This window comes from Notamacropus eugenii, chromosome 1 (assembly GCF_028372415.1).
Source record: "Notamacropus eugenii isolate mMacEug1 chromosome 1, mMacEug1.pri_v2, whole genome shotgun sequence".
NCBI classification, from domain to species: domain Eukaryota; kingdom Metazoa; phylum Chordata; class Mammalia; order Diprotodontia; family Macropodidae; genus Notamacropus; species Notamacropus eugenii.
In genome coordinates, this window is record NC_092872.1 from 705333191 (window position 1) to 705349863 (window position 16673).

At 37.8% G+C, this 16673-nt stretch overlaps 1 protein-coding gene across 17 annotated transcripts in view; it reads left to right on the forward strand.

Annotated features, from left to right (window-relative positions):
• Positions 1-16673, forward strand: part of ZC3H18 (zinc finger CCCH-type containing 18) — an 87823-nt gene that overhangs the window by 31391 nt on the left and 39759 nt on the right. For all 17 annotated transcript variants that reach the window (XR_011972909.1, XM_072636306.1, XM_072636318.1 and 14 more), the window contains one exon: positions 1253-1521. Coding sequence is in view for 16 of the 17 variants with exons in the window: in XM_072636306.1 (XP_072492407.1) it covers positions 1253-1521 (269 nt within the window). In the remaining variant the exon portion in view is untranslated. The remainder of the gene's footprint in view (positions 1-1252; positions 1522-16673) is intronic.

The window sequence follows — 16673 nt, forward strand, 5'->3', positions numbered from 1 at the left end:
CAGATTTCAACAATAGACCATACATTTCCAAACTTTTTGCTTTTATTTTTCATTATAATTTCAGTCTTTTTTGTGTGTGTGCAAGATTTGCTTGAATTTTGTTATCTGTGTCTAAATTATCATAGCTAAAGTGAATGACCAGGATTTCTATTTAAAATTAAAATTCATTCAGTCCTTTCCAATTCTAGATTTTTGGTGGTTATTACAAAGTACTAAATGCTGTTGGTGTATTAGTTATCATTCATTACCATCTCATTATAGTCAGTTTGTCGATTCGAGTTGTGAGCACTTGTTTTCTTGGGGGTAAGATGGGTACTTAAAAAACCGCATTTCTTATATTTTAAAAGTTGTATATTTAGACTCAGCTAGTTTAGATTGATTTTCCCTGCCAATTAGTCTGTATTTGTGAATAACTAGTCTACCACCAGGTAAGTGCAGGTTATTCATAATTCAAAGTCAAAATGACTTTGAATCATGATATGCCTAGCAGAAATTTAGCTTTCCAGAAGCCATTGCCGTTAGCAGATTATCCTCACCAGTGTGACATATGAGACATCATTACAAAATAATGGAGTTTCAAAACAAAACTTAGAACATATAATAAAAGTCATTCTAATTTGGCCAGATGACCACATCAGAAAGGGATATCCTTAGTGTTGGGGTAGAAGTCTGTGGGTTTGCTCTCTTCTCGTCCCAGTTGTAGGAGCTGAATGCTCTTCTGCAGTGGGGACGAAGTCCATATTTTAGGGATCAGAAGGAGCCTCTTAGAACACTGACCACAGAGCTTCCTCTCCTTTGTGAAAAGATGAATGGCCGTGGTAAGGAAGTGTATGCTCTGAGGCAGGATATCACCACAAGGCAGTGCAAAGCCAATTCCTTTCACAGATGCAGTGATCTGAAGTTCAAAATGAGGGAGCACTTCATCATAGTTTTTGAACTATGACAGACTTGAAGATTTCAGAATAGGAACAGAGAAAAGTCCTAAAGTAGTTCTCTGGTGCTATTCCAGAGGGCTGGATAGTATTTGTTGGACTGAATTCAGTACTCAAACTTTATTTATGCAATTCTGGTTTAGCGTTTAATCCATTGCTTAACATTATACCTGGCAACAACTTCATTGTTTCCTATTTTCTCAGATGAAATTTTAAAATTTAATTACCATTTGAAACTATAAGCTTTGTTTCTTTCATAATCAAGTAAGTAAATATGTTTAAATAGTTGTGTTGTACATGTATTTTTTTTTTTAACTCAGGAGAGGGAAAGAGAGCGAGAGAGAGAAAATAGACAAAGAGAACGGGAACGGGAACGTGAGAGAGACCGAGAAAGGGAACGGCGGCAAAGGGAGAGAGAGCGAGAAAGAGAAAGAGAACGGGACAAAGAACGCCAGCGAAGGAAAGAGGAATGGGAACGAGAACGAGCCAAGAGAGATGAAAAGGACAGGCAGCACAGAGACCGGGACAGAGAAAAAGAGCGAGAAAAAGAAAAGGAAAAACCAAAACCTAGATCCCCTCAACCACCAAGGTAGGATATTTCCCAAGTACTTTGGGTATAGGGGCAAGTGAGGTTTGGGAGTATTTGCCAGCTCTTCCAGTAAATTTGCAAGTTCCAGATGAAACAGTTACTCATTTCTATGTATCTCAGGACAAAACATTGTTTTATTCTTTTTGGACACTGAGTGGTGCTGGAGGAGATTAAAATACACTGCTTTTGCAGTTTTGTTTTTAAGTAGGGGAGTCTTTAACTTAAGAGTAATTTGGCATTTCATTTTTTCATCACTAAAGTACTTGTAGCTGGGAGATCGAGGAAAAGTTTTGTGCCATTTATTTGGTATACTGGTATACAATGACCAGTATAACCTGATGGTTATTGTAGGACTTAGAACATCCCTTCTAATTTGAGAGCCTATGTTCCTTTATTTGCTTACTTGAATAGAAAATTAGACTGTATGTGTCAAGTAATGGATTTTTAAAATAAGTATATTGGTGTTTTTGTATTGTTTTAAAAACACTGAACTCTAAAAATGCTATGTAAAGATACTTTTATGATATGTTACAAACCCAAAGTTGTGATCATAAAATATTTTGTAATTATATATTATTGAAGGCAATATTCATGTGACTTCCTGGGGGAGAAGTTATAAATAGGTCATAAAAGGATATATCTGGGCTAATGTCTGAGGACTTAGTCCAGACCATAGATTTCCCTAACATATGTTGAAATTTGTCACCCTTGAAGCATTTCCTGATTCATCTCCAAGTCCACTGTTCTCCTTTCTCTTTTTTAAAACTATTATTGTCATTACCTTCTTTGCATCTCATGATAAGACTTAAAAATTAGTTTGTATGGAATGATTTGGAAACTCCTGTTATAGATTCTAAATGATTATCAAAGTGCTAGATTTAGAGTGAGACCTGGGTTCACACATTGCACTTTAGATACTTGCTATGGTAAGCTTAGGGCAACTAGCTGGTGTAGTGGATAGAACACTGGTCTTGGAGTCAGGAAAATTCATCATCGTGAGTTCAAATCCAGCCTCAGACACTAGCTGTGTGACTCTGAGCAAGACACTTAACTCTATTTGCCTCCGTCTCCTCATTTGTCAAGTGAGCTGGAAAAGAAATGTCAAACCATTCCAGTAACCTTTGCCAGGAAGACCCCAAATGGGGGTCAGAAAGAGTCAGACATGACTGAAATGACTCAGTAACAAAAGTGGTGAGCTCATGATCAGAGTACTTCATCTGAATTTCTTCTTTTGCAAAAAAAAAAAAAAAAGAAAGAAAGAAAGAAAAGTATGCTTCCTGCCTCACAGAAAGGAAAGCACTGCACAAATAGAAGCTCTTTCTGAGTGATAGAAATGAAAGATAATGGGCCCAAATGAACCTTACTATCTTCTTAGTTCAGCCATGCTGTACAAAATTGAAGCTTAACTTTTTATGTCAATGCTTCAGTAAGGTAAATATAGGACTTAGGGTATAGAATAGAACTGGGCAAGGAACTAGGAGGAACATAGAGAAATACAAAAAAGGAGAGCAGAAGGAAGAAGAACAGAACCCTTTGAGCAGTGTCCTAAAAGTTTTTAAGATAAGAGAATTAGTTAAATTTAATTGTAAAAACTACATTTTCTTTTAAAATCCCTAGTGTGTCTGCCATGTGAGAACTAAATCTTGTTCTATCAATTTAAAATAATATGCATAAAGGTTGAATGATTAATTTTTTGTAGGAAAAATTACTGAATTCAGGTTTCTGACTTAAGGCACTTTAAATCAGATTTATTTTATAGAAAGATTTGTGGTGACTTTTACTTAACCCTTCTAAATTTTTTTTAAAAAATCAACTCCCATTTATTAAGCACCTAGTATATATACTAGGTACTATAGGAGGTGCTGGAATATAAAAACAGAAATGAAGTAGACTGTGCCCCTGAAGAAATTAAATTATGTCATTAATGACAACAGCGTATGTTCATCCTTCGTTGCCAAAGAAGACCATGCCATCAGAGAAATGATGACTTTGTTTTTGAGTGAGGGAGGGCTGTGCAGGTCACCAGCCTCACTTCTCCAGAGCCATCTGAATCCAGTGACCAGATATTCATCAGGATGACTGGAGATGACCCAGGATGAGGTGGCTGGGGTTAAGTGACTTACCCAAGGTCACATAGCTAGTGAGTGTCAAGTGTCTGAGGTGAGATTTGAACTCAGGTTCTCCTGACTCCTACACTGGTACTCTATCCACGGCACCACCTAGCTGCCCCAATGACAACATGTGCACATATAAATACATTCCAAACAAATGTAAAGTGATTTTCATGGGGGAAAGATATTGGAAACTATTATGAGGAAAATGAAAGGTCTAACGTAGAAGGTTATCGTTGAGCCGAGGCTTGATGGAAACCAAGGATTCTGGGAGGCAAAAATGAGGAAAGAATGCCTTCTAGTCATGAGACTAGCCAGGGCAAAGGTGGGAAATGTAGTGCTGACTATGGGGAGTGTGGAGGGTACTATGTGTTGGCTGACAGCAAAGTATGAAGTTGTGTTTAAATGACAGAGAAGTTTCTATTTGACTTTGGAGTTAATAGGGGAGCCAGTGAAATTTGAAAAGGGGAATAAACCTATGCTTTAGGAAAGCTGCTAGGGCAGCTCTGTGGAATGGGATTGGAGTGGGAAGAAACTTGAGGCAAGAAGTGTATTATTAGAGCTAGTTCACACTTTAGGGAAACTAAATTAGCGTGGTGTCTGGCTAGTAGAGAGAAGAGAATGAAAGCAAGACCTGTTTGTAAAGGTGAAAGGGCAACTGTTGGGATTTTTGGAATGGGGAGTTGAGGTGACACTGAGATTGTCATCCTGAGTGACTAGAAGAATGAATGGTTCCCTCTAGAGAAAAAGGAAAGTTTGAGAAGTAGATTCATTTACCAGGAAGATAATGAATTTTGTTTTGAACTCAGTGAGATTTGAGGTGTCTTTGAGATATCCAGTTTGAAATATCTAATAAGGCAGTGGGATATAAGGCACTGGAGCTCAGAAGAATGATTACGTCTGGATATTTAGATCTAAGAGTCACTGGCATAGCACTTAGGTGATGATGAAGTAAAAGACGAAGTAAAAGGGTGGAGAAAGAAGAGAAGGGGGTTCAAGAGGGCCTTATGGTGCACCCTCATTAAGAGGGCACAACATGGATGGTCAGCCAACCAAGCAGACTGAGAAAGAGCAGCCAGTGAAGAGTCAAAAAAAGAGACAGTTATTCAGGAGCAGGAGGTAGTCAGTGCTTTGGAGAAGTCAAGAAAAGTTACAGTTGAGAAAAGGCCATCAAATTTAGCAGGTAAGATTGTTGGTGACTCTGAAGAGAACAGTTTCAGTTGTGATGAGATTGGAAGCAGAGCGCAAGGTATTGGACTCTGTCTGTGATCCCAGAGGACATTACAGATCTCAGGATGCTTTTATCATTTCTCTCCCCATTAGAACGCAAACACTTTAACCTTATTGGTTACTTGTATTCTCCTTATTCCTGTGTTAGTAATTCAAAGTTTCTACTCAACTGTAGTCTTTTGTCAGGAATTCTTGGAACTCCTTTTTCATTAAAGGCCCATTTTCCCCTGTTGGATTACTTTCTGTTTTCCCAGTAGATTATTCTTGGTCATAAACTTTTACCTTTGTTTTCTGTATTCTTTACTCCTTTGTACTGATAGCTGCTAAATCTTGTGAGAGTCTGATTGTAGTTCCTCAGTACTTGAACTCTCTTTCTCTGGCTACTTATAGTAGTTTTTCTTTGACCTTAACACTCTGGATTTTGTCTATGATGTTCCTGCAAATTTTTCTTTTCGGATTTCTTTCAGGAGGTTCCTGATGGGAGGTAGTCTTTGAAGGATAGACTCCCATTGGTAAAACTCTAGTTTCTGTTATTTGTGATTTACCTTATCCATCCTGTTTTAATTTTCTTTCGGTACTTTTCTGCCAAAGTGTGATCAAGCCCTTTAGTTCACTGCCTCTTGCCAGATATTGAGGCTGCCAGTTATAGATTCTGGGAGTCAGGTGAGGTATAGATAGGAATCTTGACTTGTGCCCCTTGCTCTGTAACCTTTCTCCCTGGTCTAGTCACAATTTCCTCATCACCTCCTAGACATAAAAATAGCTCACCTAATTCATTGTGAGTTGGCAGACTACCAACTGGTATTTTGCCTGAATTTGCTTATGTGGCATGATGCCAGTGTTATTGGGCTCAGAGACAGAAGAGTAAACTTGATATATGTCCAAGCCTTAACGTCTATTTTTCAGGTCCAAGCAAAAATCTAATATGTTCAGTCCTTGAATTGTGGATGAATTCTACAAATATTCAAGGTGGTTTCTGACATCACTGTGGATTTGTACATTATTATAGAAGATTTCTTGAAATCAGTTGATGTTTTTCACAATCCATGACTTAGGTTTACCACTGTCTGTATACCTCACTTTACTCAACAGGCATCTTCCGTATTTAAATATGAATGTTTTAGGAGAGCTTCCTACTTAAGGGAGCTCTATGATGACAAAACCTTTTGTAATTTAAAAAAAAAATGCCTTCTACGTTTTTGTTTAAGGTTAATATTTTCATAAATAATAAAAACTCCCTTAATTTAGACTTCATTTTTTTGCGGTAACTTAGAAGCTGGGTCAAATTTGATTTTTGTGTATCCTATGAAAAAGTAACTCAAAAGGCCCAGGAGTGTAACTGCTTTCTGTTTCCTACTGGTTTAAAGTTTACATGAAAGAATTAAAAGTAAACAGACTAGTGAAGGCTATTAATAAGTTATTATTATCTCTTTGGTTTAAAGTCTCAATTGTGATTTTGAAAATAATATTTATGGTGCATATTCTCTATCTCATATTCTGAGTTTCTGTTACTAGTTTGTTATTAGAAGCTTTTTTATTATGTTTCCTTTCCCTTAAAAATGTGGCATTTCCAATTTGGCTTTCCAAGTCAGAAAGATTTTTTAAAAAAAAACTTCTGGAGTACTGTGTTCCATTATATTCATATTAAAAATTTTTTTCTTAAGAATTTTTTTTTACCACTTTTGAAAGAAGAATGGAAGCAGAACTATGCAAGAAATAGAGAGAACCAGCTCCATTTTTGAATTTATCAAGAGCATGAATTTTAACATTAAATGTCCTAATGAAGTTAAGCATGACACATGGGCAAGTGGTTTAATAACAGAATCTCCTAGGAGAATTGGATCAGCTACTTTCAATTTTGTGTCCATCTCTTCCTGAATTGTCAGTAGAGTCTAATGGTTTTTTTAATACATCAAGATTTTCAGAATTAAGAATGCAGGCTTAAGAGAAACACCCTGGACTGGAAAGTCTAGTTCTGGCTCTGCCACGAATTAGTGCTCTGTGACCTTGACTGAGGCTGCTTAAACTTTCTGGAACTTGTCTACAAAATGATGGGTAGAACTGTTTGATCGCTAATGTCCTGTCTGGCTTAAACCCTGCAACCTGGATCCTCATGCTATGTTTTTGTTAATTATCTGTTACATTCTCTTAACATTGGTTACTGACAAGATTGTTCCATGTGCCAAAAGCCATATCTCATTGGTGCTAAAAGACTTTAAAATCTTAGGACCTATTACTCTAATTTAGCTGAGTCCTTTATTCTTAAAGGGCTGGAGTTTCAGCTTACACCAACATTTCCAAAGGTGGCCTTCCTTTGGCCATCTGGGTTTATAACAATAAATTACCTTTATTTTGATCATGGAGTTTTATTAGGAAATTTTTCATTACGAACAGACATGAACATGTCAGTGTAGAAAAAAATCAGAAAAAGAGGATTTCATTTGAAACTTTGGATCCCTATTAGAGAAATAGCTTTGTATAGGGTATCCCGTTTCTGTTGCAAGCATGTCTTTCTAATAACTCTTCCAGGATAAGTTAAATTTCTCAGAGTTCTCTGACATGTAGGAATTTTGATTGCTACTATGATTAAAGAATTTTTTCACATTCTGTTCATCTACAGAGAGGATAGTTATATCCCCATGAAAATTAAAATTGAAGTAATTGTAAGGATTTTGTCAGATACCACTTAGTATTTGTTACACAGCTTTATCCAAGTATTTCCTGTGGTGACATCTCAGAATATCCAAAAATCCTAGCCTTCACTAGTACTATCCTGAACTAACCTCTTCTTTGTTTTCAGACATTGAGGATAAATGATCTGTTGTAGTACCATGTTAGAGAAATATGCACCATAAATATTGTTTTCAAAATCACAATTGACTTTAAACCAAAGAGATAATAATAACTTATTAGTAGCCTTCACTAGTCTGTTTACTTTTAATTCTTTCATGTAAACCTTAAACCAGTAGGAAACTTTTCAATCACAAAACTTCTGTCTCGGTAAGAGGAACACACACAAAATGTAAATACGTTGTATACTCTTCTGCTTGGAAACGTTAACTCCATCATCACTGGAGTTAACCCTGAAGTAGAGGGCAGGCATAAACATAGTGTGAACCTGATAATGAACAACCTTGTCTCTTGTCCAAAGATCAGCCTAAGTTGTTTGAAGAGACTGATCACAAGATTGACTGCAGAGAGTGAGATTTTTTACCTTAGCAGTTCTTGAAACTCACCTAAATGATTAGAATTCTTATAGTCTGAATCAGTGAAAGAGTAGCCAGAATGAAATCACAAATCCTTAAGACAGATATCAGAAATATCACTAACGAAGTCCAAGATGGAAAGAAGTCGGTGAATGTTCCTCTGTCCCTGAACATGTTTGGTTTTTTTTAATGTTTTGATAACTTTATTTCACTCTTACTGGTTTCCTTTTCAGTCCTTTCTATTTTAGTTTATGCATTTTAAAACCTCTCCACCCATATAATTCTAAGAAGAGGTCCATAGGGTTGGACAGATTGTCAAAGGGGTCCATGACTCAAAAAAGCTTCACTCTAAAACATTTGCTATAATCTGACCCTCATTTTTTCCTAGTTTTTGCTATATCCTCTCTACTTGGAATATTTTTGTTGTTATTCATTTGTTTCAGTTGTGTCTGACTCTTCCGAACCCCATTTGGGGGTTTTTTTGGCAACGATATTGGAGTAGTTTGCCATTTCTTTCTTTATTTTTATTTTTATTTTTATTTATTTATTTATTTGACATTCATTTTAACAAAATTTTGGGTTCCAAATTTTCTCCCCTTTTATCCCCTCCCCCCCCAAACACCAAGCATTCTAATTGCCCCTATGACCAATCTGCTCTCTCTTCTATCATCCCTCTCTGCCCTTGTCTCCATCTTCTCTTTTGTCCTGTAGGGCCAGATAACTTTCTGTACCCCTTTACCTGTATTTCTTATTTCCTAGTGGCAAGAACAGTACTCTACAGTTGTTCCTAACACTTTGAGTTCCAACTTCTTTAGCTCCCTCCCTCCCCACCCCTTCCCTTTGGAAGGCAAGCAATTCAATATAGGCCAAATCTGTGTGGTTTTGCAAATGACTTCCATGATAGTTGTGTTGTATAAGACTAACTATATTTCCCTCCATCCTATCCTGTCCCCCATTACTTCTATTCTCTTTTGATCCTGTCCCTCCCCATGAGTGTTGACCTCAAATTGCTCCCTCCTCCCCATGCCCTCCCTTCCATCCTCCCCCCCACCCTGCTTATCCCCTTGTCCCCCACTTTCCTGTATTGTAAGATAGGTTTTCATACCAAAATGAGTGTGCATTTTATTCCTTCCTTTAGTGGAATGTGATGAGAGTAAACTTCATGTTTTTCTCTCACCTCCCCTCTTTATCCCTCCACTAATAAGTCTTTTGCTTGCCTCTTTTATGAGAGATAATTTGCCCCATTCCATTTCTCCCTTTCTCCTCCTAATATATTTCTCTCTCACTGCTTGATTTCATTTTTTTAAGATATGATCCCATCCTCTTCAATTCACTCTGTGCACTCTGTCTCTATGTGTGTGTGTGCATGTGTGTGTGTGTGTAATCCCACCCAGTACCCAGATACTGAAAAGTTTCAAGAGTTACAAATATTGTCTTTCCATGTAGGAATGTAAACAGTTCAACTTCAGTAAGTCCCTTATGACTTCTCTTTGCTGTTCACCTTTTCATGCTTCTCTTCATTCTTGTGTTTGAAAGTCAAATTTTCTTTTCAGCTCTGGTCTTTTCATCAAGAATGCTTGAAAAAGTCCTCCATTTCATTGAAAGACCAGTTTTTCCCCTGAAGTATTATACTCAGTTTTGCTGGGTAGGTGATTCTTGGTTTTAGTCCTAGTTCCTTTGACTTCTGGAATATCCTATTCCTTGCCCTTCGATCCCTTAATGTAGAAGCTGCTAGATCTTGTGTTATCCTGATAGTATTTCCACAATACTTGAATTGTTTCTTTCTAGCTGCTTGCAATATTTTCTCCTTGACCTGGGAACTCTGGAATTTGTCCACAATGTTCCTAGGAGTATCTCTTTTAGGATCTCTTTCAGGCGGTGATTGGTGGATTCCTTGAATACTTATTTTGCCCTCTGGTTCTAGAATCTCAGGGCAATTTTCATTGATAATTTCATGAAAGATGATGTCTAGGCTCTTTTTTTGATCATGGCTTTCAGGTAGTCCCATAATTTTTAAATTGTCTCTCCTGGATCTATTTTCCAGGTCAGTTGTCTTTCCAATGAGATATTTCACATTATCTTCCATTTTTTCGGTTTTGTTTTGTGATTTCTTGGTTTCTCATAAAGTCATTAGCCTCCATCTGTTCCATCCTAATTTTGAAAGAACTATTTTCTTCAGTGAGCTTTTGAATCTCCTTTTCCATTTGGCTAATTCTGCTTTTGAAAGCATTCTTCTCCTCATTGGTTTCTTGAACCTCCTTTGCCAATTGAGTTAGCCTATTTTTCAGGGTGTTATTTTCTTCAGCATTTTTTTGGGTTTCCTTTAGCAGGGAGCTGATCTGCTGTTCATGCTTTGACTGCATGTCTCTCATTCCTCTTCCCAGTTTTTCCTCCACCTCTCTAACTTGATTTTCAGAATTCTTTTTGAGCTCTTCCATGGCCTGAGCCTATTGAGTGGGCTGGGATACAAAAGCCTTGACTTCTGTTTCTTTGCCTGATGGTAAGCATTGTTCTTCCTCATCAGAAAGCAAGGGAGGAAATGCCTGTTCCCCAAGAAAGTAACCTTCTATAGTCTTATTTCTTTTCCCTTTTCTGGGCATTTTCCCAGCCAATGACTTGACCTCTGAATATTCTCCTCACACCCACCTCGCCTCCTGATCCTCCCAGCCAGTGCTTGGGGTCTGAGATTCAAATGCTGCTTCTCAGCCTCAGGGTTTTGGGCAGGGGCAGGGCTGCTATTCAGTGTGAGATTAAGTTCAGGTGCTCAGGTGGGGGCAGGGCCGCCTCTCGGGCTCAGTTCCCTCAGGGGGGTTATGCAGAGAAACCTTCAACAATGGATCCAGGCTCCTGCCTGCCTGGGGAGCCCTGGTCTGCCGCTGCCTCAGCTTCTGCCTCCCGACGGGGCCTGAGTTATGGGGGCACCCCACTCCCCTCTCAACCCGCCAAAGAGACCCTCTCACCGACCCCTGTCACCTGTGGGTGGAGGGACCTGCACGGCCGCTGGAGATTCCATCCCTGAAGCCTGCTCGGATCTTCTCCTCTGGGTGCCGCGGGCGCGGCAGGGCTGTGCTTGGCTCCCAGTCCCGGCGCCCAGTCTGTGGCATGAAGGACCTTTTGCAAGAAGTTTGCAGGTCCCTCTGGAACAGAAATCTCCTTCACCCCACTGTTCTGTGGCCTCTACTGCTCCAGAATTCGCCGTGAGTCCCTTTTTACAGATGTTCTGTGGGTTGTGGGTTCGGAGCTATGTGTATGTGCGTCTTTCTACTCCGCCATCTTGGCTCCGCCCCCGCCATTTCTTTCTCCAGCTCACTTTACAGATGAGGAAACTGAGGCCTGATTCCAGGCCTGGGACTCTATCCATTGCACCACCTAACTGCCCCACTTGGAATATTTATTTTAGGGCAATTCTCATTTTCCTCCTCCTATGCTCTTTTACTAGTTCTTTTTCACTTCCCTGATTGCTCTGCTCCAGGTTATAGCTTGTAAGTTCATGTTGTTTGTACTTCCACATTGAGAAATTCTTATTGCCATTTTCTCATGTTGCCCAGTATTTACTTCCAACTTATTCTTTAATTATTTTACTAAAGAACAATATTGGAACATCAGTACAACCACTTGCTTACATTTTAAATTATTGTCAACACATAAAGTAACAACTTTTCAGTCTCTTTAGGGTTTAATCAGAGTACTTGTCCAGTCTTCCACATTTTTCATTCTGCAATACTTGTTGTCTTTATTATTCTTTGTATTACTTATAATTTGTAATATTTATTATTTACAAAAGGTTTCAGTTAGAGATCCATGTGACCTTAATGTAATCCTTCACTCCTTACTATTACTCACTGCATATATCAAAGAACTAAATCTTGCTGTTTGTACCTCCATAATATCTTTGACATTTATACCCTTCTCTCCATCCATGTAACCACTCTTCTAGTACATCCTTATCATCTGTAGCCTGAGCTCTTGCAGTAGTTGTTCTCTAACAGTTCTCCCTGCCTCCAGTCTTTCTCCGCTGTAAGCCATTCTCCACACTAGAGTGTCTTACCTAAAGTATAGCTGTCATCATGTCACAGTAAACTCCACTGGATTCCTGTTACCTTTAGTATCAAATATAAATTCAGTTGTTTGGTATTCGGTGTTCTTCACAACCTGCCCCTACTTTCGAGCCTTATTATACCTTATTCCCCTCCATCCATGTACTCATATCACAACCAAATTGGTCTTCTTGCCTAGAACAAGCTAGCCACCTAATAAATGCTTACTAACTTTTTAGACTTGTGGAGATAAGACTCTTCCATTTCCATTCCCTTTGTATTGACTGTCCCTGGTGCCCAATGTACTCCCTTCTTACCTCTCCCTCTTAGAATCCTTACTTTCCTTCAAGACTGAACTTTCACTCTCTACATGAAGATTTTTCAGATTCTCCTGAATGTTAGTATCGTCATATACCCCCAATTACTTTGTATCTTTCATGTAACATACCTATGTGCATTGATGTACTGTAAATTAATTGGACAAAATTATTGACATGCAAGTGAACCTTATAATTTTTTGCTTCTTTAGAAATATTTTAATATTCATTATGTTCTCCTTTTGTTCCATTCACTTGTTTCACATGATTTGGTATTGAGCTCACAAGATTTTGACATTTTCTTTAATTATTCATCTTGAGATCACACTTAAACCACATGGAATATTAAGCATACCTTCTCCAAACAGTTCATTTTTCCAAGTCTAGCAGTTTAAATCAACCAAGTTCACAGGCAGCTGAATCATTTCTCTCTATCTCTTGGATAAATATGTACCATAATTTAGTATTCCTTCAGTGGGGACTAGACCTCCAGGGCCATAGGAAATTTCTTTTTTAAAAGTTCCCCAAACATGTTTTGGAGTGGATGTTTTATAGTCTGATGAAGATACCCAATCTTTCCTACTCACCTGAACTTTTTCTAATTATAGTTTTGTCATAGCCTTGAGTGAAAAGGTGAGTTTCATCAGTAAAATTTACCTTTTCTCAATCTTAAGTACTCCCAACTTTTATGTTGTTTTGCCCATGATGAGATATTTCTTCACACAAACAGCAGCTATCTGTTTTTAAATTATTCTTGCTGCCTGTTCCTCCAACTTTTGAAAGCCTGTACTAGGCAACAGAGGAATCAGTAACGACCCTCCCATCTGCCAGGTCCCTCTGAAGGTCTTTGCCTGTTTTCAGAGGACTTGTGCACCAACAGTTTCAGTTCTTAGTGGAGTTTTCCATTTTAAACCTCACTTTGCTTTGAACTTCAGGGTGACTAGGGCTGTTTTGTGGTAAGTTTGAATGATTTTGGAAAAGCTTAACTTCCCCATACCAGCAGCTGCCGCACCATCTATAGCAGTCGTTAAAGTCTGCTTTTTAAAGCATGTCCTTGAATAATATTCATTCTTAAAAACCAAGCCAATGAGAGCAATGAAATCAAAATCGTGAAACAGTCACGAACCGAGCTAATAAAGCTAAAGGAAGCCAGTTCTGTCCAGTTTCTGAGAAGTCGCACAGTGTGGTGCAGAGGTTCTCACACTTTCTGTTTTCAGGATCCCTTAACACTCTTTTTTTTAAATTATTAATTAATTTTATTTATTTTCAGTGTTCTGCAAAAACTACCATATGAATTAGATTGTTATTTTCCCTTCCCTCCCTCCTCCCTCCCTGCAATGGCATACAGTTTTGTATAGGTTCTACATATACATTCCTATTAAATACATTTTCACTATAGTGTTGAAGAGTTAAAATGAGTGGGAGAGATCATCTAACAAACCAAAACGCAATACACACACACACACAATCTGCTACAGTCTGTGATTGAATTCCATAGTTCTTTCTCTGGATGTGGAAGGCATTTTGCCTTAGAAGACTATTGGGAATTTTTTTTTTTTAAGTCCTTGCAATGAAGTTCCAAGTCTACCAGAAAAAACTCGCACACTGTGGCCATTGTTGTGCACAAAGTTCTTCTGGTTCTGCTCCTTTCGCTCCACATCAGGTCATATAAGCCTTGCCAGGCCTCTCTTCCTGCTCGTCATTTCTTATAGCGCAATAGTATTCCATTACATTCATATACCACAATTTATTCAGCCATTCCCCAATTGATGGGCATCCCCTTGATTTCCAGTTTTTGGCCACCACCAAGAGTGCCGCTATAAATATTTTTGTACATGTGAGACCCTTTCCCATTTTTATGATCTCTTGAGGATACAGTCCTAGAAGCACTATTGCTGGGTCAAAGGGTGTGCATATTTTTGTAGCCCTTTGGGCATAGTTCCAAATTGCTCTCCAGAATGGTTGGATCAGCTCACATCTCCACCAACAATGTATTAGTGTTCCAACTCTCCAACATTTATCATCTTCCTGTTCTATCATGTTAGCCAATCTTATAGGTGTGATGTGGTACCTCAGAGTTATTTGATTTGTATCTCTAATCAAAAATGATTTAGAGCATTTTTTCATATGACTATAGATATCTTTAATTTCTTCCTCTGAAAATTGCCTGTTCATATCCTTTGACCATTTATCAATTGGGGAATGACTTGTATTTTTGTGTATTTGAATGAGTTTTCTATGTGTTCTAGAAATGAGGCCTTTATCCCTGAGATTAGCTGTAAAAATTCTTTCCCAATTTTCTACATCCCTCCAAATTTTGGTTGCATTGGGTTTGGTTGTGCAAAAACTTTTCAGTTTAATGTAATGAAAATTATCCATCTTGCACTTCACAATGCTTTCTATCTCTTCTTTAGTCAAAAATTCTTCCCTTCTCCATAAATATGATAAATACACTATTTCTTGCTCCACTAATTTGTCCATAGTATCCATCTTCATACCTAGATCGTAGATTGGATTTTATTCTTGTGTATGGTGTCAGGCATTGGTCTATGCCTAGTTTCCTCCACACTTTTATCCAGCTTTCCCAGCAGTTTTTGTCAAAAAGTGAGTTCTTATCCCAGAAGCTGGGTTCCTTGGGTTTATCAAACAGTAGATTGCTATATTCATTGTCTACTGTGTCTTGAGTACCTAGCCTGTTCCACTTGTCTACCCTTCTATTTCTTAACCCGTACCAAGCGGTTTTGGTAATTGCTGCTTTATAGTACAATTTGAGATCTGGTAGCGCTAGGCCACCTTTCCTAGTATTTCTTTCCATTAGTCTCCTTGATATTCAGGACCTTTTGTTCATCCAGCTGAACTATTTTTTCCAACTCTAGAAAATAATTATCTGATAGTTTAATTAGTATGGTACCTTTTACACCCTTAAAAATTATTAGTCATCCCTCCCCTCAAGAACTTTTGTTTATATGGGTTATATCTGTTGATATTTACTATATTAGAAATCAGTCAGTAAATTAAGTACTCATTGTGTGTCAGGCACTGCACAGTGCTGAGGAGGCAGAAAAAACAAAAGACAGTCCTTGCTCTTCAGCAGCTCGCAATCTGTTTTGAGAGAGACAGCATGCAAGCAATTATTTATAAACAAGTTATATACAGGAAACATGGAAAATAGTCAACAGAGACAGTTCACTAGAATTACAAGAGATAAGGAAAGACTTCTGGTAGAAGGTGAGATTTTAGCTGGTACTTTTGAAATGTCAGGGACAGTAGAAGGGAGAGAAGGTCCCCTGGAACAGTCTTGGAGACCCCAAAGTGCCTCAGGAATCACACTTTGAGAAGAGCTGGTAGAGTGGATAGAGCACTAGATTTCAAATAAATAACACTTGTGTTTGCATATATCTTAGTTTAGCCTAGTTATAAAATAGGGATAATGACTAAATCCTATTACTAATCCATTTGAGCTAATATTTCCAACTTTTGTGCAAAAATGTTTTATTGCACTTTTGAATTTTTCTTTTCTTTGTTTCTCCTGAATCTTAACATTATTTTTCTTTGAAATCCTTAGAAAGTGTCTTTTCTTGATTTTTTTAAAAGCTTTGCTGTATTCAGTTGTCTGTAACTTTTTGCCAGTTTCCATCCTATTTCATTTATTACCCTGTATTTTACTTATGGAATTGAATGGATTTTGAGTTTTGTCACTTGATTTGTGCTAGAACACTAACTATAGGCTTCACATGGTGTTTGTTTATTGTGGTGTTTGTTTTTTTTTTTAATTACATAAGCATGCCAGTTCAAGAATAAAGAAATTTATACTTCACTCTATAGATACTATAAATGCACTAAGGACTATGCAATAAGTAGAATGTTCCTGACCTCCCACTCCATTTCTTCATTTAATTAGTCAGTTTTCTCTAATGATCCAAGTGATGAGGGATTGCTTAAAATTAAACTTTCCTCAGGTCTTTGTTTTTAGTAGTGTTCAATCTTTCTTTTATAGCAAAAGCAATCCACTGAGTATGCCATTATATGGGGAACTACATACATACATTAAAACTGTTAAATCGTGGTGGAAATCTGTGCGTTTGATTTAAAATTTCAAGGGCTTTCTCATTGCAGAATTTTATGGCCTTTGCAAAGTGCTTATGTACTAAAGTACTTTTTGTGGCAGTGTTTTCCTTGAACTCTTTGAAAGAAATAGGTGTTACACATCTTGTAAAGTGTCTTTTTTTTCAACATTGCTTCCTGCCAGTG